We start from the raw sequence: 21880 nt of genomic DNA, 5'->3' as shown, positions 1-21880 counted from the left end.
GCTCATCCCTAGCCTAACACAACTTGACAAGCGCTACCGAACCAACTCCACAAACGACACCGAACCAACTCGACAGATGAATGCCGCTTAATGCGCTTAAAGGTGCCAGCGCCAGGCGGGGTGCTTCCAGTCGAGCTCCTGGATCTCGAGCTGGGTCTTGCCAGCGAGCTTTGCGTCGACCTCGTCGTCGGTGACCTTGTCGCGCTTCTTGTTGTCGGCGCCGAGGTAAAGGAGGAGGAGAATGGAAGTGATGAGGATGGTGCAGTTACCCGCGAGGTTGAGGCCATTACCAATATGGAAGTCGGGCGAATCGTGGGGGAGATACGACCATGTGGAGATAAGGCCGCCAATATTACCGACCATGACATTCCATCCGATTGCAGTGGATCGTGCCGAGTCGGAAAGCACATTGACCGCGACGTGTGCATTACAAAGGGCGCCAAAGGGGAACGAACCACTGATGGCGAAGAAGACGGCGCCGTACCGGACGCGGGGGTTGGTCGTTGCGAGGAACATGATGTATCCGGTAATAGCGAGACAGGCGGAAGAGATGAAAAAGACCAGGCGCCGGTCAGTCTTCCACGAGGCAAAGGGGATGATGAGGTTGATGACCACGCCGACGACGTAGGGAGGGACTGTCCAGAGTTGTTTGCGAACAATGGACTCGTTCGGGTAAATTGTGGCGACAATGGTGGGGGTGAAGAAAGCAATACCTTGAACGGTGACATTGACAAAGAGGAAGATCCACGATGTGGCGAGGGTGTTGGGGTTGACGATTCCAGCGAGTAGTTTCTTCTTGTCTAGCTTATCGGTGACTTCGGTCGTTCCAACGTTTTCCGACTTTACGCGGGCGATGGCGAGAGCTTTCTCATCGTCCGAGAGCCAACGAGCCGTATTAGGGTGGTCGGTCATAGTGAAGAATGCAATGAGAGCGACACCCATTGTGATGATGCCTTCGACAAGGAAAAGTTGTTGCCATGAATGAACACTTCCAATTCCTGGCAGAGAGAGAATTGCGCCGGCGAGTAGTCCGCCAAACGCGCCGGCCAAAGGGGCGGTGCAGAGGTATAAAGCGAGACGGAAGATCAACTCGCTCTTGCGATACCACCGCGAGAGGTAATATGCGATTCCGGGAAGCACGCCTGCCTCAAAGACGCCTAGAAGGAAACGCACGACCACGGCCGATCCAAACGAATGCACAAATGCCGTCGCCATACTCATGAGCTTTGAGTCAGCTTGTTCTCCAAAACAAAACCTACGCCAAAGAGAAAGGTGATGGCCGGCAACCAAATAGCCGGTCCGATCCACTTGCACAAGATATTCGAAGGAATCTCAAACAAAATGTACGACACGTAGAAGGAGGTGAGCAGGATATTGTAGCGATATCCATGGAGGTTGAGGTCTTTTTGCATGCCGGCGATTTTGGCATTACCGATATTGGCGCGGTCGATGAAACACCAGAGATAGATCATGGCGACGGTGGGGACGACGAAGAGGTCGATTTTACGGACCAGACGTTTTTCCGCCGCTGCATCGAACTCCACAAGGACGTTGCCATGCTCGTCTGTGACGGCGTGGCCGCGCTCTGCGAGGCTCTCGAGTTGCTGTGGTTTCTCGGATTCGAGGTGGTCGATTGACTCCTTGAACTCTGTGGCGGACATGATGGATGATGGAGAAGAGAGACTGGTGATGGGGGATATTTGTAGGGCTGGCTGGCCGGCGCTGTCGGGAGCGCCGAGTAAGAGGGGCCACTTCGGGGCCGCGGACTTGACATGGTGCATGGCGGTATGCAACGGCTTCGTACTAAGCTACTAACGCGACCGAGCCTTGGCCCTGAAACCCTCGGGGTCCCCGTTGGGCGTGGCGTTGGCTGGGCGTGGGGCGTGCCCTGACCCTCGGTCGGCAGCAAACCATATGCCGTTATCCCGGTTTTGCCGGTGTATCTAAATGCTTGGCATCGCACTCGACCGACAGTGGAGCGCTGTGCAGGTGGGCATCGCCGCTACCTGCAGCAGAGCTGGAGATTGCACTTGCTCAACTTCAAGCGGTCGCGTGGCGACTCGTGGCGTCGGCGTGGTCGCATACTGTACCATTCCACCGCGGCGCATGCGCGGTTGACGATCCGCGGCGTTTGGAAAGGAGAGTCGACTGGTTTGACCTTTATGTCGAGTATCGCCGCGGGCTCGGTGACGTTCATCTCGACTATCGCCGCCAGCTCGGTGACCGCGCCCCCGTGGAAAACGGAGGACGGGGTGAGTGAATGGCGACGCTGCACGCGACGCTGCACCGAGGGGTGCCAGATAGATATGGACGGAGTTACCGCGGCACAGCCGTGGCTGGGCCGCGGCATGTCCTGATCACCAGACACTGTGAGCCAGACTTTGACTGAGTTACGGGAGGGCGTCAACATAAAGTGAACGCGACGAGCGACACATCCAACATCCCAACAACTCCAACTCTGCCTCTCACAGCGAGTCCACTACACACACACTCACACACACACACACACACACACACACACACACAGTCGAAATGTCCAACCCCAACTGGAAGCAGCTCAACGTTGCGGGTGAGTTGCCCGTCCATCCTCTCTAACCCCAGTCGTCGGCGGCGGCCTCGGCGGCATGGCGGCGGCGGTTGCGCTCCGCCGCGCTGGTCACAAGGTCTCGATCTATGAGCGCCGCGACTTCAAGGTCGAAGTCGGCGCGTCGATCTCGTGCGCGTACAACGGCGGCCAGTGGCTTCGCGAGTGGGGCGTCGACGTCAAGCGCGGCAAACCTGTCAACCTCATGAAACTCACCATGCGGGATTGGGAGACGGGCAAGATCCTCAACCAGTACGACCTCGACCATTACGAGCAGGACTGGGGACTGCCCTACTACATGTTCCACCGCGTGGACATGCACGAGATGCTTCTCGAGTGTGCGACTTCGCCAGACGGCGAGGGCGAACCGGCAACCGTCGTTGTTGACCACATTGCCAAGACCCTCGACTATGAGAATGGTGTGGTGACATTCGAGAATGGCGAGGTCATCAAGGCCGACGTCATCATTGGATCAGACGGTATTCGCTCCGTTCTCCGTAAGGAGATTGGCGTCATTCCTCAAATGCGTAGTGCGCCACAGACTTGTTACCGCTGCAACGTCAAGAAGTCGGATATTGAGAAATTCGGGCTCATGGCCGATGCCGTCGACCCCGCCATTCAGTTCTGGGGCGGTTTCACAAAGGGCGACATTAACCGCTACTACAAGATTGTCATGTCGCCATGCTCGGACGGCGAGATTGTCTCGTTCTACTGCTTCATGCCTACCGAAATGACAAACCACACCCAGGAAGGTTTCGTCTTCGAGGAGGTGCCCGTCTCGGACATTATGGCCGGCATGTACAACCGCCTGGACCCTCTGGCCAAGGGCCTGATCGAGCACTCGATCGACCGCATGCCGTGGCGCCTTTACGTTCACCAGCCCTACCCCTACTGGCACAAGGGCAAGACTGTCATTCTCGGTGACGCTGCTCACCCAATGATGCCGCACCAGAGCCAGGGCGCCTGCATGGCCATCGAGGACGCCGCGGCTCTCGGCATCATCTTTGGCAAGGAGTATGACTTTGCCAACAACGTTGAGGCTGGTCTCGCGTTCTACGAGCACATCCGTAAGCCTCGCGCTACCCGCGTACAGGCTGCCTCGGCTCGCGCTACCGAGAACCTCAATGAGCGTATTGGCTTCACTTCGCTCTCGGCTCCCGACGCCGCTCTCGCTGCAAAGGAGGGCAAGCTTACCGTCAACGAGATGAACGAGTACAAGATGCACGACCACATCGCCAAGGAGGCCAAGCACTTTAGCAACCTCTTCTCCTCGCCCCAGACCTCGCCCAAGGCTCTGCCGTCCGCCTAAGCGCTACTTTTCGCGTCTGATTATAGCATGGTGTTGTAGTTTTTCCTGGTTTGAATTCGGTCATGCTGGATGTATGAATGGGTTGGATTTGCGTGTGCGGGGCTGGTCGGGAGTGTGGTGTACGCTTATTAAAAGATACGAGGGTGTGGTGTACGCCTTATCGTCACGGATCCAGACGCCAGCTCTGTAGGCTCTGGAGGCAGCGGCAGGCTGTAGCTGGAGGCAGCGGCAGGCTGTAGCTTGGATTCACTTAGATGCAAGCATGGAGAGAGGGACGTGTCCGTTGCTGGAGCGCCGTGGGCGTCACTGCGTGGTGGTCTGCTGACTGTGTTGCGTTGCTCCAACTCTGCTCTCATCTCTCTGATCTACATTCCGTTATCTCGGTACCCTTGTGCTATCTCAAACTCTTCTGTCACATTCCTCCTGCTGCCGTTTATCGCGGCCAAGCCCGTCTTGTCACCACATTCCTGCTGACCCATGTGAGAACCTCTGAGAACCCGATAACTTGGTCCGAGCGCGCCGTGTATCTTTCGGAGCCGTGGCGCCACCGTCGGCAGCGCCGAGGAACCCAGGCGCCACAACACCCCGCGGGGCGGGCTGGTGGGCATGGAACCTTACCCGTGGGGCCGCGGGAATACCGTCGGGTCGGGTATCAAATGGCATCAAGCCCCTGACGTAGTGGGCATGGGTAAATCACCGGCCACCGCGGAGTAGTACCGCTCTCAAATCAGTATAAGGTGACGCGGATATCCTCAACAACCATCATCAACGCACCGTTCAGCTACGGACCACTCCTTTCACACACACTCTCCCACCCCCACTCACAAGACATTATGCGCGGAAAGGTTTCTCTCGAGGAGGCATTCGAGCTGCCCAAGTACGCGGCCCAGACCAAGCAGAAGGCCGAGCTCTACATTGCCCCCAACAACCGCGACCGTTACTTTGAGGAGATCCTCAACCCCTGCGGCAACCGTCTCGAACTTTCGAACAAGCACGGTATCGGCTACACGATCTACTCAATCTACTCGCCCGGTCCGCAGGGCTGGTTTGACCGCAAGGAGTGTGAGGAGTACGCGACCGAGTGTAACGACTTTATCCACGGCGAAATCGCAAAGCACCCGGACCGTATGGGTGCATTCGCCGCTCTGTCGATGCACGACCCCAACCAGGCCGCAGCTGAACTCACCCGTTGCGTCAAGGAACTTGGCTTCCTGGGCGCCCTCGTCAATGACGTCCAGCACGCCGGCCCAGAGGGCGAGACGTACATCTTCTACGACCAGCCCGAGTGGGACGTCTTCTGGCAGACTTGCTGCGACCTCGACGTCCCCTTCTACATGCACCCCGAGCCTCCCGTCGGCTCGTACTTTAAGCAACAGTACGAGGGCCGCAAGTACCTCATTGGTCCGCCGGTCAGCTTTGCCAACGGCGTCTCGCTCCATATCCTGGGCATGATTGTCAACGGTGTCTTTGACCGCTTCCCCAAGCTCAAGGTCATTCTTGGCCACCTTGGCGAGCATATTCCGGGAGACTTCTGGCGTATCGAGCACTGGTTCGAGCACTGCTCGCGTCCCCTGGCCAAGTCTCGCGGAGAGGTGTTTGCCGAAAAGCCTCTCCTCCACTACTTCCGCAACAACATCTGGCTCACTACGTCGGGTAACTTTTCGACCGAGACACTCAAGTTTTGCGTCGACCACGTCGGGGCTGACCGTGTGCTGTTCTCGGTCGACTCGCCGTACGAGCACATCGACGTCGGCTGCGGGTGGTACGACGATAACGCAAAGCAGATCATGGCCGCTGTCGGCGGCGAAAAGGCGTACAAGGACATTGGCCGCGACAACGCCAAGCGTCTCTTCAAGCTCGGCGCCTTCCACGACTCGGAGGCGTAGAGGAGCAGCATGTGTTTGGTCGCCCACGGCCTGTGTGTATCTGTGTAGTCGTCATATGAACGGTGTACTTGTTTGATGGGACGCTGAGCGTGAGGGGACGCTGAGCGTGAGGAGACACTGAGCGTGAGGAGACACTGAGCCTGGATGACACACGCGGAGTGACGAGGAGACTGGGCCATAGGAGACACACTGAGCGCCGACTCGAGCTTTGGGATCCATTATCACATGCGAGTCACTGTAATACAAACAACTGTCCTAGGTAAGAGCAAATGCGTTCGAGGTGCCCTCAAAAGCAACAATCTTGCCCGTGAACGACATCTTCTGGTCGCCATAGTACTTGATGCGGTACGTCCCCTTGTCCGCCCCGTCTCCCGTCTCCCAGTCAATCTGGACTGTCGATGCGCCCCAAACGACGTCGGTGCGCATCCACGAATACACGAGGTGCCAATCCGAGTCATCGCGAACGCGGACCCATCTTCCGTCGGCCTGTTGCTGTTCGACCGCCGCAAATGTCCCCTCGAGACGCAGGTTGTTTCGGGGGTTAGCCCCCTGAAACACTGCGGTAACAGTCATGCCACGCGGGTAACTCGCCCGCGGCTGGGAAAGTACTTGGCCCATCTTGCGGCCGAGGGGGGCGTTGTCGTACATTACCGGGGGGATGATGGTGGTTGAGCGTGCGCGGTTGTCGGGGGGTAATGGACCGGGTGCGGGCTTCTTGGCGGTCGGGGAGAGGAAACCGATCGCGCCGACGGTGAGGTTGATGTATGCGTTGAGGGTGTCGCGGCCGTATAACGTCGAGGCGCCTTCGTAGCGTTGGATGTCGTATTCTTCAGGAGTCACCGCGTAGTGAGTGTACGTGTTGGCCGGGCCACCAAGGACGACAATGGGGTCCGGTGATGGCAAGATGGATTTTGTTGCGTTTTCAATGGCATCGCGCCATCGCCGACCAGCCATGGTCGATACTTCAGCCGGACTGACGATGATGACGAATTGACCAACACGCAAGATTTGGATGTCGACGATATTCGCCGTCCACGCAAATGGTACGTCCATCTCACCGACGTCGAGGAGGATTTTTTTGACTCCCTGGCAAGCCTTTTGTCGGGCAGACGGGATGCGGAGTGCGCCCCCGACAAATTTCCAGAATGGGTTGGCGTTGATAGTTTGAGCAAAGTCGCCCACGCCAGGACCGTCCGTTGTGCCTGCGGCAAAAGACTCGCCGAGGGCCGCGGGACAGGTCATGCCTTGAGAACCGTCGGGACGGGTGAAGGTGAAGTAACGCATGTCGTGGAAGAAATGGAACGCCTTGACTGATGGCCCGGTGACGGGTGTTCCGCCGTCAATGGAAGAGAGGATGTCTTTGGCAGTAGCGTATTGGCGCCGTCCGATCTCGTAGCACGACGAAATTCCCTTATCGTTCTTCTCCCACATCGGGCCACGGCCATGACATCCCGTCGACTTGCCGTCGCCGCATGTGCTCGTTTGGAGGGAACACTGTCCTGAACCATCGGTACACCACTGGCCCAGGACGTTGGGTGATGTATCGCCGACATTGGCCTGCGAGAAACCTGCCACGAATCCCGGCGCCGCGTCGGATGACGTACTAAATTCCTTCTCAAAAAGGTAAGCAGCAACGCCCTTGTTGTCGCCGGTGACGTGGGTGTTGTTGTTGTGTGCGCTGGTGCCATGAACAGCGTACCAGTTGAGAATACCTTGGATCTTGCCGTCGGCGCGCTTGAGGCGAAGAAGCGTCATTGTCGTGTCGGTTGTGTTGGGGTATCTTGCCCGCTCGGACTCGGGGTTGGCGAGGTATGCCCAGAGGCTACGATTGATCGCCCCGTCTTGGACATTGCCCGTACCCACATCCAAGTATCCCTTCCATTAGCGTTTCCTTATCCCGACTTGTACCGGAGAGAGAGATTCCTGCGCCTTTTTCACAGAAAGTAAAGTGCCATCCACAATGGCTTGATAACTCTGCTTGGTAAATCCCAATGCAGGCACTTGGGTTAGGACGTAGTTGTGCCACCCGCCTGGTCCCGAGTGCGAGTGTGTCCCGACCAATGCGACATTGCCCGTGTGGAATAAAGCATAATCCCCGCCGAGGGCTTGCAAGCCCTCAAGGATTCCATTACGGATAGCCGTGTCGCCAGCAATCGTATCCAAGACAATGTACAGAAACCTATCGGCGGGATTGTTGATGTCGCCAATAATAAATGAACGCGCGTACAGTCGCTGTCGAAGGCCGGTACCCTTCTGCTCGAGGTTGGCGTAGCCCATGAATGGGACCTCGACGACGGGGCCCGTGATGTCGCCCTTTCCTGCGCCGATGAGGTACTGGTCGCCTGTGGCGGCCTGTACCGCCACGGCGAGGAAAAGTAGGTAGAGCAGCCACAGCATGGCGAGTCACGCAGAATGCAAAGACAATGACAGTATCTTTCTCCATCATATGTATGCGTCGAACGCATGGATACGACTAAAGCGGGGCGGAAGGGGTACCCTGAACCCGGGAGGTCTACCGCACTGCGACGCGACGCGACGTGCCCAAATGGTTTCAGTCTACCCAACGCCCCGCACGCCCATCATGGCACGTGACCCAAGTACACGCGTTAACCGGCGGCCGAGGAAGCGATCAATGAGTGCTATCAGGGTAAGTTAGTGCCACGAGAGTCCCAGCTGGCGTACGGAAGCGTCCATGTTGACGAAAACAATGCTAGAAAGCAAGCTTGAGCCCGTCGTAAGCCTATGCCGAGAGAAAGGAATGCATGTGACCAATACGGATACGGAAACGATATGTACAACCACGGAGCGGAGGTAAATGTCAGGATACAGAAATGACGTGTAGTCCGATTGATACAGAGGGCTGTGGAATGACGTATCCGGGAATTTCAGAAGAGGGAATCAGTGCACTGGGTATCGCGTCCTGTATCCTGTCACGTGACTGGATGGTGCCAAGGGTCACGTGATCATATAGTGTGCGGGCTGGGGGCTGCACCCGTCGTACCATGTGGGGTGCATCGGTGATCCGTGGGGCGTCCATCCGGGCGTCCATCCCCACCTGGCGCCTCGGATCGCCCCGCCTTGCCTGACGCCCCACTGATGCAGCCCGTCCAGTCAGTATAGAGTAAAGGATGCCGTGCCGGTGACTTTTGGTGTATGCAATTCCAAGAATATATATCGTGCCTGTCGGCAACAAGGACGTACGTCGACGGCCAGCATGTAAAATGTAAGACCCGTCCGAGGGGGTGGGGTGGGGTTGCGGGGTATCCCGAATGACGCGGATTGACCCGGTGTCGAGAATTTTCTTGCATATGATAATGGCGGAGATCGATCTGAATCACGTGCCACCTGCCAAGCGCCAAGTACCGCTCTGGAAAACTGCTAACAGACATGTGGGCCACGTGCCAGCCATTTTGGATTCTTATCCTCCTGTCAGTTGTACCACTCGCTACGGAGTCGCCGGGAGTCATGCAGGCCCTGGAGGGATGCATGTAATCTGTCATGCCCAGGTCCGATTCACCGGCGGCAGAATCTGCTGTGCACGCAAACAAGCCATGGTCCGAGGAACCCTCGACAACGCGCTTAGCGTTGGGTGAAGGTCTTCCAGAAGCCGCAGGGAAGTAATGCTAACCTGAAGGTGACTTCAGGCTTCGAGTTGGAAAATTGGATCTGAAAACACGTCGAAATTGGAGCTTATACCCCCGTCCCGTCCGAGAGTCTAACCCGACCGACGGGGTTGGGTATCGTCCGTGCCCCGAGCAGGTTTGCATTGGCGCGCTGGCAGATGGAGAGCATTGAGAGCAGAGATCCTGGTGATCTGGTCAACTCCATCCTGGTGCCTGGTGGAAACAAAGTGGCCGAGCACGTGAATCAAAGCCGCCGGTTTGGTGCCCAGAATAACCTCCCTGGACACGGGGACCAGGGTGTCGCCGGTCCCTGGTCAGCAATGTCCACACCGTCGGGGTACTCAATGAGTAGTGAGTGAGCAACATGGACGTGGGCTCCGGCCGGAAGATTGCAACTGTCTAGCCTTGGCAGAGAAAAAAGTTGACGGAATGCCAATCTGAGCATACGAGATATAACTGCTCTGTCAGTTGAGTTGAGATCAGCCCCATCCCACTCATCCATTGCCTACTCATGATTACTGCAAGCGAAAAGGCCCGGTCCTCAATCGACACCGAGGCGCAGACCGACTCGACGTCGGTCATGCAGACCGGAAAGGACTGGACCAAGACGGCATTCACCCCAGCCCTCGAGACGTCGTATGAGGTCGACCCGTTCTCGGCCCAGCGCGACCTGCATGCCGATGACGACTATGTTGATTTCCGGTCCATGGGGTGGATCAAGGCATTCCTCATTGCCACTGCTGAGGTGAGAGACCTGAAATGGAAAAAGTGGAAAACGTGACTAACGGGCAGAACATTGCGCTTGGGCTGCTGTCGTTCCCTTCAATTTTCCTTCGTCTGGGCGTGGTGGGCGGAGTCATCAGCACAGTTGCGCTGGGCACACTCGCCTACATTACCGCCTGGATGATGATCGAGTTCAAAATGAACCACATGGGCGTCATGCACTTTGGTGATGCCGGTGGTGTCATCTTCGGCAAGTGGGGACGGCGCGTCTTCGGCATTGGAATGATCCTCAAGTCGATGGGTCTTGCCGGCTCCCATGTCCTCGTCGGCCAACAGGCCATCACCAGCATTTCGTCACACGCCATCTGTAATGTCTGGTGGGGTGTCATTGTCACTGTTGTGTCGATTCTCCTCGCATACAACCGCGAGTGGCACAAACTCTGGTGGATGTCGTTTGTCTCGGTCGGCTGTATCCTCGTCGCCTCGATGATGACTATTATCGGCACGGGAGTCCAGGACCCCTCGCATCTCGAGACGGCGGCAAAGGGCCCTATTGCGTGGTACGCCTTCCCGCTCGACCCCACGGTTATGGATATCGTCGGTGGCTACACCAACGTCCTCTTCGCGTACGGCGGCAACATGGCCGTCTTCTCCTTCTGCTCCGAGATGAAGAATCCGAACGACTTTAAGAAGTCGTTTGCCCTCTCCCAGATCATCGCCACCGTGTGCTACTGCATTGTCGGTGGCACCGTCTACGCTTTCGGTGGCCAATACACGACCTCGCCCGCCCTCACCATGACTTCGACTCCGGTCCACATCACCTCGTACTCGATCGCCCTCGTCACCATCATGGTTTCCGGTATCCTCGGCGCCAACGTCGGTGCCAAGTACCTGTACATTACCTGGCTGCGTGACTCGGAGCTCCTTACGTCCAAGAGCTGGCGCGCTCAGTTGGCGTGGATGGGCATGGTCTCGATCATCTGGGTCGTCGGCTTCCTCGTTGCCGAGCTCATCCCCTTCTTCAACCAGCTCCTCACCATTGTCTCCTCCCTCTTTTCGGTGTGGTACGTCTGCGGCGGCGGCGGCTTCCTCTGGCTCTATGACAACTCGCCCTGGTTCTTCGGCCGCAAGCGCGAGAAGGAGGGTGAAGAGCCTGTCCACCGTTCCATTAACACTCCCGGCAAGAAGATCATGTGCGCCATCTCCATCCTCGTCATTTTCATCTCTGTCGTCACTACCCCGCTTGGCCTCTACGCCGCTGGCCAGGGCATCAAGGACGGCTACAGCAACGGCAAGTTCTCCCGGCCCTTTGCTTGCTAGAGTCTTCATTACTAGACTTTTTTAGATTCAGCATTTTTCGCATACATCGATGTAACAGTAGCATTTTTCTTTCTGAGCGGTATTTTTTTCGCAGCAGTATTCTCGGCCTCTGTGCCTTTCAATCCGTCTGATTCATTCATTGCCTGCACGTGAGCCCACAACTCACGCCACATCAGACAGCTGCTAAAAAGCATTTGCAAGTGCCCCCACTCAGAATCGAACTGAGGGCTAGAGATTATGAGACTCACGTGTTACCATTACACCATAGGGGCTGCTTGCACACGTTATGGTGCCTTGTTCGGTGAATCTGGTGCGTAGGGTTGGGCCACTACACTCGGCGATCGGCGTGTACACATGTGCGGCACGGCGTTTGAACATGGTCTGGGTAAGCAAGCGAGACTGCGGTCTGCTCAATCGCCGATGGTTGCAAAGTGCTTGATGTCGATATCAGCAGGTCGTATGGTCCGTCCGCGACAAACCGCAGAGCCTACTGGTGGGAGCTTATCGCTCTCAGGCTCTCAAGCTAGTAGACATTAGCATTTGCATACGTAGTCCGGGATTTGGTGCCGTCGTAGGTGTGTATGACTGTCCGCGCACGGAATGGTGACAAACGCGCGTCAGGCTCATTCTCAATGCGACAGTCGGAACAGTGACGTCATGTGAAGTGTCACGACCCATCCGTCCAGCCCACTACTTAAGACGATTCAAGTGTGACTCTTTCCAACTCATTCTCCACTACTCATCACAACATGTCCAAGGCTGGTTCGTAACGCCTCAAGTCGGTGCTCAGACTCACACTAGTTCTCTACGACTTCTTCGCGTCGGCGTGGTGCCAGGTCCCGAAGCTGGCTATTGAGGAGCTGGGTCTCCAGAACGATGTCGAGACAAAGGTCGTCAACCTGCTTGAGGTATGTAGTTTTCGTGCCGGAAGAGAGGAACGCTGACAGAAAGGGACAGAACTTTGAGCCGTCATACCTCAAGATCAACGCTCACGGCACGATCCCGAGTCTTCAAGTGGACGGGAAGACGTACGACGACTCTACTGTGAGTAGATCACCGAGGAGCAGACGGGTTGCGCCGTGACCTAGCACGGAGGACAGATGGTCATATCCCCCGCACCCCCCAATTGTTTGCCCACTGACACAAGTCCTGCACCCGCAAGCTCATCGAGATGGCGCCCAACGCCCCCAAGAAGGACACGCACACGGACCACGAGCTCGAGAAGCTCATCCGCGCCGTCCACTCTGACCACCACGACCCGAACGTTCTCCTCCTTCTAGCCGTCAACGACGAAGATCGCGCCGAGAAAGCCAAGGGTCTCCCCGCAGCGTTCCTCGGTGGCCGCCAGAAGACGCTCGACAAGCTCGCCACCGAGGGCGGTGAGTTCGCCGACTTCATCCTCGCCAAGCAGAAGTTCAACGGCACCCTCCTCTCGTTCTACACTGGCAACCCGGACGAGGCGACGCGTCAGAAGATCTATGCCGACGCCAACGGGCAGTGGAAGAGCGCCGGCGAATTTATCCGGGGCGAGGTCACCCACATTCTTCGCAAGACGCCGGGATCGTACCTCGGCGGCGCTAGCACTCCTGGCGAGGCTGACTGTGAGCGTTCAAAGAGAGCTCGCTGAAACCAGACCACCTCATTACTTGGCTCGCGCGTATTATTACGGATGCCGGCGGTGCCGCCGGATCCGTGTCGGGCGAGGCGTTTGCTGCCCTCCAGAAGCGTATTGGCCCCGAGCCCATCGACCCCGTCGTCGCGGGATACTGGGACGGCTGGACGCAGCGCCCTTCGTTCAAGAAGCTTGGTGTGCACTAGTGGGCGGGTTTGACAACTCGAACGGGTAATCCAATGGGTCCAATGAGGGAAAGGAAGAATGAATCGCATGTGCAGTCACACTCTTGTTGGGCCGGAGGTCGTTGGGACGCGGCCATCAGTAATACTGAGCAAGGTGTATCAGGCAGTGTGTTTGACTAGCCTGATGCCGCGGTGACGCACAAGTAGCTCAGCGAGCACAAGAGTGCGACATACAGCCAGTCTCCCCTTGGTGTTTAGGTTCAGTAACACCCACGCCCTCAGCCACTCAGCCCCAATCACACCCCAACGCCTGCTCGATCCGATCTGTGCATGCGATTGCGATTATGATGATGCTAAGCTAACCCTGGAAAACGTCGACATACTTGTTGCCCGCGCGCTTCTTCTTCGCCGCAGCTGATGCAGGCCGTCCCGACGACGGACGGGAGAGGAGGTCGTCGAGCGACGCACCGGGCGGCGCGGAACGCGGTGGGCCGCGCGAGGGCGCCGACGGCAGGCTGGAGGGCGGGCCAGAAGGTGGCCCTGAAGGTGGACCGGAGGGACCGCTGAGCGACAATCTAGATGGAGCGCCCATTGCCAGTCGCGACGGTGGAGCTGAGCCGCCAGGTGGTGGGGTTGCGCGCCCCGCCGCGGGCGAGGCGGTCTGTGCACGCGGAGGTGGGGGAGGCGTCGACCGCGCTGAAGGCGCTGCCTTGGCACCCTTGACGATCCAGCGCTTCTGGTCGGGGTCATATACCATGCTGGTCTCGTCGCCGAGGTTGGCTCTCGTGTAGCTGGGCCCCGACTCGTCCTTCTTCTTGCCCCCGAACCAACCACCGAACCACCCTGCTGATGTTAGCTTCTTTTCTGGCTTCTGGAAAGACTCACCCTTTTGTGCCTCCTTCTTCTTCTCCTCCTTGGACTCCTCCTTCTTCTCCTCTGTTGGCGTCGCTTCAGCCTTCGGCGTGCGCCCACGGCTCAGTGACGAATTGCCAAAGCCCATGTCGTCCTCGTCCTCGTCAAACGCAGCCGGCTTCGGGACTGGCTTGTAGTCGTCTTGCGGCACCGGGCCAGGGCCGAGCGACATGTTGGCCATTGGGTTGATGAGCTCACTATCGTCGGCATGGGGTGTACTGCTGTCCTCCTCGCCCCACGGTTGGTAGCTCGACGTTTCAGGTTGGTACGTCGAGTCGTACGAGGACGCTGTTGGGGGATAGTCGGGTTCTACGTGGGATCCGGCTCTGCTGGCGTCCGCGCTTGGGGCAGCGCTGGGGCCTGGCGAGATGGACGCAAAGTGGCTGAAGGGCCCGACAGGGATGCCCTCTTTGGGCTCAGGGACCAGCTTGGCAGCCGGCTGCTCCTCTTCACCAGCGATGAACTTGGTGAGGCGGCCCTCGATCCACGAACCGAGAGACTTGTTGCTCTTGCGCATGCTGAGCCCCTTGGCGGGTGATGCAGACGGCTCGCCAGTGAGCCGCTCGAGCAAGTCCTCCATGCTCGCCGCGACGTGACGCGGGATCATCAGTCTCGAGTGCTTGGTCGGTCTGGCCGAGGCCTCGATAGCCTCACAGTAGCGCTTGGCCTGCTCGATCTCGCCGAGCTCCGCGGCGCGCCACGCGCGGGCCAGCTTAATGGGCATCAGCTGGAGGAGGCTTGCGTGCGGAGCCTCGGCGCCCTTTGGCGTCGGCACAAGGCTGCGCGCGTACTCGGCGATCTCGGCGAAGATCGCGCCGTCTTCGTCTCTGGCGTTGTCGACGAGCTTGACCAGCCGCTCGTTGGCCGTCGGCGACATGTCGCTAAACGGCGAGTTGGGCGACAGGAGGAAGCACACGTGCGCGGCATTGGCGAGACCGGCGCGCTGGAAGCGTGCGCCGAGATCATCAAAGCAGACAAGGTCCGTCGGCTTGCTGTTGAAGAGCACACCAGCGACCACCTCGCGCCAGCGGTCTGCACTCGGGTCGCCGGTGATGTTGGCCGCCGTGAAGAGGTCATCGATCGTTTCGGGCGTAATACCGCCAAAGATGGAGTAAGCCGATTGCAGGCCAGCGGTCTCGGGATCGTGGCTGAGCTCAGCCTTTGAGAAGCGCGACACGATATCGTGCCAAAGGTCCGGTCCGACAGCGCTGGACAGCACAAGCGCGTGCGCCCAGAGACCAGAGTTTGCAGCAAACAGAGCCGCGTCCTTCTTGTCGCCAGCGAGGACCATGCTTGACAGCTGCTGGAACTGTGACTTTGTGGGCGCCGCCGCCGACGCGCGCTTCTTGTCCAGGCCGTTCAACGACGGCACCGGATGCACCGTGACGGGTGGCTGCAGCGCGGCCCGGAGTGCCTCCTCCGCCTTGGGCGTGCCAAACAGCCGCCCGTCGCCCTCGACCAGCGCCGTCAGAATGCGCATCATGACGAGCTTGGCCTCCTCGTCACGCCGCTTCGCGCTCGCGTTCGACTTGAGGTATGGCAACCCACGCTCGATCTCCTCGGAGCGCGCCGAGAGGTACAACAGCACAGCATCGCGGCGCTTCTTGTCCCCCGCCGCGCCCTTGGTTGTGGCGGGGTCGAATACCAGCGGGCCCGGAAAAGGCACCGCGTTGGTCGATAACGCACTGATCTCAGCAACCTCAGCAACTGGGCGAATAGTGACCAGGCCGCGGTGCGACGCGTATCCGTACGACGGGGCGTCAGCCGAGTCGTCCGCCGTACCGGGGAACTTGGTGATGAGCACGCCGCCAAAGCCGAACACGGCGAGGGGGATGTTATGTGCGTCGGGCGCGCAGCGACCAAGCGGGTCCTCGGAGACCGGACGCTGTTCCAGTACCTGCTGGGGGACGTACGTCGGGTCCAATGGGCCCATCGACTGGAAGTAGTTGGGCTGCGGAGGTGACACCGCACGCTGTCCGAAACTGTCCAAACCTGGCGAGTATAAGTCGTTGCTCGGGGCGGCGAAGGTTGTCGGCGCGTAAGGGTCGTACGCTGATTGGCCAGTCGCAATTGGCAGTTGGCTTCCCGTAACAGGTGGCGAGGTCATGAAGCTGCCCAAGGACTGCGGAGGGGGCACCTTGTTCTGCGTATACGGGTTGAAGTCATTGCCGCCGTAGTGGCTCAACGAGTCCTGCCTCTGCAGCGCGTTGGGCGAGTAAGGGCTGTACGTGTCCGACTTGTTCTGCGTCGCGGGACAATACGCGTCCGTCTTCGCTGACGTCGGAGCGTACGGGTTGTACGGCTCCTGTGCAGACGACTGACGACTGTGCGTCTTGGGTTGCGATGGTGCCGACGGCGAGTATGGGTTAGCGGGCTGCGACGATGCGTACGGATTGTACGGGTCCTGAACCGAGTTGTCGCGGGTATGCGACGGCGACGGCCCGTAAGGATTGCTGACCGTGTGCTGATGGCGCAGCCTGGGCATCTCGGTTGACTCGCGGCGCGTCGACGGGAACGGCGTGGTCTTCTTAGGGCTACCGGGAATGTATTGCGATACTGGCTCCTTGGGACTGGTGAGCGCGGCAGGCGGCTTCTGCAAACTTGGAGGGCTGTACGGGCTATACCCTTCCGCGGGCGGAGGAGCATAAGGATTGAGGGGAAGAGACGGCTTGACCGGCTCGAAGGGCATTCCCAAAGGTGGCGGCTGCTCGTATGCGGTGCTGGGCACACGCTGAAGGGGAGGGCGAGGCGTGAGGGGGCTGGAAGAGGCAGCTGCCCTCGCGAGCGCGGCAGCCTGCGTGACCGACGACGCGTTTGGCGGCATCGGGTGGTGAGACGCGCCGAGAGCATATGGGTTCTCGACACGACGCGCGACAGGCGTCTTGGATGTGTCGTCATCGGTGGCTTGCATCGACTCATTCGCATCAGTCTCCGAGACGAGCGACACCGACTCATACCCCAGCTGAGGCGAGCCCGTTAACGCGAGCGAGTCGTCGTGCACCACGCCCTTCGGAGTCGAGTGCACAGGCGGCGGCTGGCTCCACGCACTCTCACCCTCGTCCCAGACGCCTGCACCGCCCTCGGGGTCGAATTCCTCAAGCATCGAAATGGCTTGTCGTTTGGGTGACTCGTCTGGTCGTAGCTCATTCTTGAGGGGCGACGTTACTCTCGGCGGCGCGCCAATCGGGGTGCGGGTGCGCAACGGCGGGCTGTGGGTTGCTGTTGGTGGGGTGCGCGCCGCATGAGGGGATGCTGCACGCGGAGGGTGACTAAAGCCAGCCGGAATGGCCGGGACAGGCGGGGGTGCCTCGAACTTCTCGAACTTTGGTGACCCAGCGCGAGAGCGAGAAGCACCACGAGATGGGCCACGAGGCGGAGGAATGATGGGCTGCTGGGCCACACCTGGCGCCGTGGGCGGTGCCACACCCTTGGGAGGAGGTGCATACTGCGAGGGAATAGCTGGCACTGGGGGAGCCGCCTCGGTAGAGGGGAACGGGCTCGTCATAGGCGGTTGCTGGAAGGTGGGGCGTGATGCGTGGCGCGACGGTGGACGTGACGATGTCGGGCGAAGCGGTGGATCAAACGATGTTGGCTTCGGTGGATGCGCGGCCGACGCAGTCGACGGGCGCGGAGGCGCCTGCATCGGGGGTGAGAGCGATCTGTCGGTCGCCGCGTAACTCGCGGGTTCGTAGGCCGCGACGGGCTGCGGGTCGTAAGGGTTCGTTATAGGCTCGGCAGCGGAGTAAGACCTGGGCAGGCTCGGCATCGACGGCATAGGTGGCGATAGCATCGAAGCCGCACCGTGTTCGGTCTGGGAACGCTTGGGAGGACCAGGAGGAGGCGCTGGTGGCGCCTCACTGACCATAGGCGCCGTGTAGGCGGGGGCTGGAGGCGCGGTCGACTTGGGACGCCCCACAAAGCTCTTGGCTTGACGGAGTGGAGGGTCGTACGCGGTCGACTTCATCCGCTTAGGGGCCTCTGGTGGTGCGGGTTTTGGAACCTGCGACACAGCCGGGACAGTGTTGCTGTACGCCGCTGTCCCGTATCCTGCGATCGAGGAGGCCGCAGGAGCGTAGGGGTCGAATGCTGTTGGCGCGGCCGCACCATACGGCTGTGCCGGCGCGTAAGGAGATGTTGCCGCAGGGACATAGGCACTCGGGCCCGCAGGTGCGGCTGGGGCATAAGGGGATGTCGCTGGGGCATAGGGGGAGACGGCCGCGAGCGCTGGGGTGATGATCGACGAGGTCGGAGCTGCCGACGTTGGTTGTTGGCGGAAGTACGAGCCGGTCGGGCTCTCCGGAGGTTTGTACACAGCAGGTTCGTACGGATTGGTAGCCTCAGGCTCCGTCGCCTGCTTTGGCGGTTCTGGGGGAGCAACCACGCCGAAGACATCGGAGGACTTGGCCTTGGGCTTGCCCAACAGGCTCCCATCCGCAATCATGGAGGTACGTACGTCGGTACGTTCCTCCTCAGTGTACCACTGGAACTCGCCATTGTCGTCAAACCATCCCTGGGGAACTTGCGACTCGTCATACTCGAGCTCCTCGGCGTCCAACATGGGCTCGTCCTTCTCCTGGTCGGCGCGGCCAAGATCCTGCGTGTCGTCAATGCCGGTGTCGACAAACCAGTCGTGTGCGTTATCCGCTGAAAACATGCTCTGGATGAATTGATTGCCCACAGCAGACGAATCCGCCGGCTGAGCCACGGCTCGAGCCGAGGTGGCACCAGGAATGGGGTCCATGCTCACGGGCGCCTTGTCCTGATCCCCTGCCGGCTGTCCGATCTCAAACTCAGATTCCTCATCGTCTGCAAACAGAGCTGCTGCCGACACATTCGCGGCCGGCTTTGACGCTTCAGTGGTCGACGGTACGTCCTCCTCGTAGTGCGAGAGCTGAATGCCGAACGAAGACGGCTCGTCCTCAGCGAAGAGGGCCTGCGCGCGTGGGATCTGGGAGGGCTTGGACTGGGAGAGCTTGTCTGCCTCGGTCACCCAACCGACAACAGCAGGAGGGAAGTCCGGTTCGAAGGTGGGCAGATCGTCACCCTCGGGGAGAAACGCCTCCGTCTCCGCCTCGTCAGCGAAGAGCGCCGAGGCGGCTCCCAGCTGGGTCGGGATTTGGGGAGTGTGAACGCCCTCCTGTCGGGCCTCTCCAACATCCACATCGCCCTCAGCAACATCGGTGTAGGTGGGGATGTCGAACGCGATCGACTCCGCCTCGCCAGCGAGGAGGGGCTGGCCTGAGGACATGGTCGGCAATGCGGGTATGGGCTTCTTGTTATCCGTCTGCTCGACAGCTGACGCTTCCGAGGGCCGAGCGTTCGCAACAGGGGCTGGGTCTTTCCCGGTCGGTGCGGTGGCCCTGTGCGATGCAGCAAATGAAGGCGCGACCGGAGGATAGTCTGGCTCAAATGTTGGAACATCGTCACCTTCCGGCAAGAACGCGCCAGTCCCAGTCTCGTCCACGAAGAGGCTCGATGCCGCGCCCGTCTCCTTCCGCGGGCTTACCCCTTCTTTCGACTCGCTCAAGTCGAGCTGGGCCGCCTCCCCATAGCCGGCAGTCCCGACGTCAAATGCGGTGTATTCGCCGTCACCTGCGAAGAGTGCGTGCGTGGACGAGGATGTCTGGCTGTTGCCATCCGTTTTCGGCTGCGATGTCGGTGCGACAGGTGGGTAATCTGGAGTGAAGGTCTCCAATGGTGGACCGTCCGGGAGAAACGCCTCGGTCTCAGCTTCGTCCGCGAACAACGCAGACGCACGTCCGAGCTCCTTGGGCAGCTGGGGCACTGTCACGCCGTCGGCCTGCGCCTCTACAGTGTCGGTGCTACCATCGAGCACGTCGTCGGTGGTCGGACCCTCGAACGCGATCGACTCAACTTCCAAGGGAACCATTGGTACGACCTCCTCCGCCGTTGGCATCATCTGCTGGTGTGCCTCGGAGCGCATTCGTTGCTTGTGTCCTGGCGAGAGGGCCGCGGCTGGGTAGTCGGCCGGGAACGTCTCCAACGGTGGGCCTTCCGGAAGGAACTGCTCGGTCTCGGCTTCGTCAGCGAACAGCGCAGACGCGCCCCCTAGTTCCTTGGGCATCTCGGGAACAGGTACGCCGTCGGTGCGAGCCACAGCAATGTCGGTGCTACCATCGAGAACGTCGTCAACGGTCGGAACCTCGAACGCGATCGACTCGACTCCTGCGGGGATCATGGGTTCGACTGCGCTCTCCGCAGGTGGCATCCACGGCTGGCTGCTGCGCATGGGAGGCGCGGCAGCCTGTTGAGGGGTGGCACCTGCCGGCTCCGAAGACGCCGATGGCAGTTTATCCGAGGGAGCGTGGCCCGCCTCCATGTTCTCGGCGTGCTCCTTGCCCGTCGCCTCGACAGCGGTGTCCATCGACGTGTCGACGCCCGAGGTGCTTTTGAACGCGCCTTCCTCAAAGTCGTTGGCCGGGTTGGAGGGGAACGTCGACACGCCTGCAAGGAACTGCGCTGAGATGGGCTCCACCGTCTTGGAGATCTTGGAAGCGGCCTCCACGTCGGCAGATGCCCCAGGAGCAAGGTCGGAGCGTGTGTCGCCCAGGACGGCGGCCTTCTCGCCGTCGTCTGCAAACAAATCGGCGCCCTGGATAGTATCGACTGCAGGAACACCCATCATGGCCGGGGTCGTTTCAGAGACAGTGGGAACCTCAGCTTCAGGCGAGAGGAGGCGGGGTGAGAAGTCGAACGTGGACTCGGCACGGGCGACGGCGCCAAAGGTCTCGCTGGCGCCCGTAACAGGCGCGGAAGGGCCGGTGTCATCCTCTGCGTCGTCGTCACGGACGTTGTCGGCTGGCACAGAGATCGAGGGCGCTCCCTTTCTCTTCTTCTTCTTCTTCTTGTTCCTGGAGGCTCCAGTCGCTTGCCCAGGGGGTGTGGGAAGGACATTGCCCGCAGCCGGTGCTGAGGATGCCACTCCGCCTTGAGTGCTGCCTACGGCCTTGCCAGCCGGATCGGCAGGTGCCGGCTGTTGGCTCATGCTGGGTGGATACTTTCAAGTCAGCGAGATAGCCAAGGAGCTTGAACGCATTCGCTCACATGTTAGAACGAACCAAGAGTGAGCTTGGGTTCGGTCTGCGATGATTGTTTCTTGTTAAAATGACGACTGGTGCTTCGTTATAGAAGGTTGACGATGATGATGATAATGGAGCGGAGATTGTGGACAAGTGGTGCTGTCCTCCTGGTGGTTGAAAGTGGAGGAGTGGAGGCGTGGAGGCCAACCAGTGGAGGTCACCCAGCGAGGGCGTCATTATCCCACCCAGGCTACACAGGCTGACGACTACACCCAGTCTGCGTCATGTTGGAGGCTTCACTCACTCATTAGGATATAAAGTATTACATGGAAAGTCTATTAGGGATTCATTACAAAGTATTCTGTGCCACGACGGTGTTATGGTAATGCCGTGGTGAGGGGGGGAAGACGTTGACCGAGGGGTACCGTAGGGCTGCCAAGGCATGACCAAGCCTCAGGAGCTGATCAGGAGTCTGAAAGGTGTATGGGAGGTTCAGGGTTCAGAGTGTACCAGGTGCCAGGTGGCAAAGTTCCAGGTGTTTGGACCCAATGCGGCAAAGAGAATTGAGAATTAGAGACATGGCATGTCATTGCTAGCATGCCCAGCCCATACTCGAGACACGACCCTGAGCTTGTTTTGGAGGAAATGGCAAAGGATCTCATGAAATTAGCCACGTCCCATCGCCG

General features: G+C 59.4%; 7 protein-coding genes across 7 annotated transcripts; 4 read left to right on the top strand and 3 right to left on the bottom strand.

The window, feature by feature from the left end:
• Positions 1-96: 96 nt before the first annotated feature.
• On the bottom strand, positions 97-1661 carry CcaverHIS019_0300550 (uncharacterized protein; the record flags this gene model as incomplete). The annotated part of the gene is made up of 2 exons (XM_060598460.1): positions 97-1224; positions 1260-1661. The coding sequence occupies 2 exons, from the start codon at positions 1659-1661 to the stop codon at positions 97-99; spliced, it is 1530 nt and encodes a 509-aa protein (XP_060455251.1).
• Positions 1662-2532: 871 nt separating this feature from the next.
• CcaverHIS019_0300540 (uncharacterized protein) lies at positions 2533-3893 on the top strand (the record flags this gene model as incomplete). Its single annotated transcript, XM_060598459.1, has 2 exons — positions 2533-2569; positions 2602-3893. The coding sequence occupies 2 exons, from the start codon at positions 2533-2535 to the stop codon at positions 3891-3893; spliced, it is 1329 nt and encodes a 442-aa protein (XP_060455250.1).
• An 833-nt stretch (positions 3894-4726) lies between these two features.
• Positions 4727-5779, top strand: CcaverHIS019_0300530 (uncharacterized protein; the record flags this gene model as incomplete). Its single annotated transcript, XM_060598458.1, has 1 exon — positions 4727-5779. The coding sequence occupies one exon, from the start codon at positions 4727-4729 to the stop codon at positions 5777-5779; it is 1053 nt and encodes a 350-aa protein (XP_060455249.1).
• A 255-nt stretch (positions 5780-6034) lies between these two features.
• On the bottom strand, positions 6035-8176 carry CcaverHIS019_0300520 (uncharacterized protein; the record flags this gene model as incomplete). The annotated part of the gene is made up of 2 exons (XM_060598457.1): positions 6035-7654; positions 7781-8176. The coding sequence occupies 2 exons, from the start codon at positions 8174-8176 to the stop codon at positions 6035-6037; spliced, it is 2016 nt and encodes a 671-aa protein (XP_060455248.1).
• A 1737-nt stretch (positions 8177-9913) lies between these two features.
• Positions 9914-11445, top strand: CcaverHIS019_0300510 (uncharacterized protein; the record flags this gene model as incomplete). The annotated part of the gene is made up of 2 exons (XM_060598454.1): positions 9914-10147; positions 10195-11445. The coding sequence occupies 2 exons, from the start codon at positions 9914-9916 to the stop codon at positions 11443-11445; spliced, it is 1485 nt and encodes a 494-aa protein (XP_060455247.1).
• A 749-nt stretch (positions 11446-12194) lies between these two features.
• CcaverHIS019_0300500 (uncharacterized protein) lies at positions 12195-13263 on the top strand (the record flags this gene model as incomplete). The annotated part of the gene is made up of 5 exons (XM_060598453.1): positions 12195-12207; positions 12247-12353; positions 12397-12489; positions 12593-13046; positions 13079-13263. 5 exons carry the CDS (start codon positions 12195-12197, stop codon positions 13261-13263), a joined length of 852 nt encoding a protein of 283 aa, XP_060455246.1.
• Positions 13264-13600: 337 nt separating this feature from the next.
• CcaverHIS019_0300490 (uncharacterized protein) lies at positions 13601-21160 on the bottom strand (the record flags this gene model as incomplete). Its single annotated transcript, XM_060598452.1, has 2 exons — positions 13601-14088; positions 14128-21160. The coding sequence occupies 2 exons, from the start codon at positions 21158-21160 to the stop codon at positions 13601-13603; spliced, it is 7521 nt and encodes a 2506-aa protein (XP_060455245.1).
• Positions 21161-21880: the final 720 nt, after the last annotated feature.

This window comes from Cutaneotrichosporon cavernicola, assembly GCF_030864355.1.
Source record: "Cutaneotrichosporon cavernicola HIS019 DNA, chromosome: 3".
In the NCBI taxonomy this organism is placed as follows: Eukaryota; Fungi; Basidiomycota; class Tremellomycetes; order Trichosporonales; family Trichosporonaceae; genus Cutaneotrichosporon; species Cutaneotrichosporon cavernicola.
The sequence above is the reverse complement of the archived record's forward strand: the minus strand, read 5'-3'. Positions and strand labels throughout refer to the sequence as shown.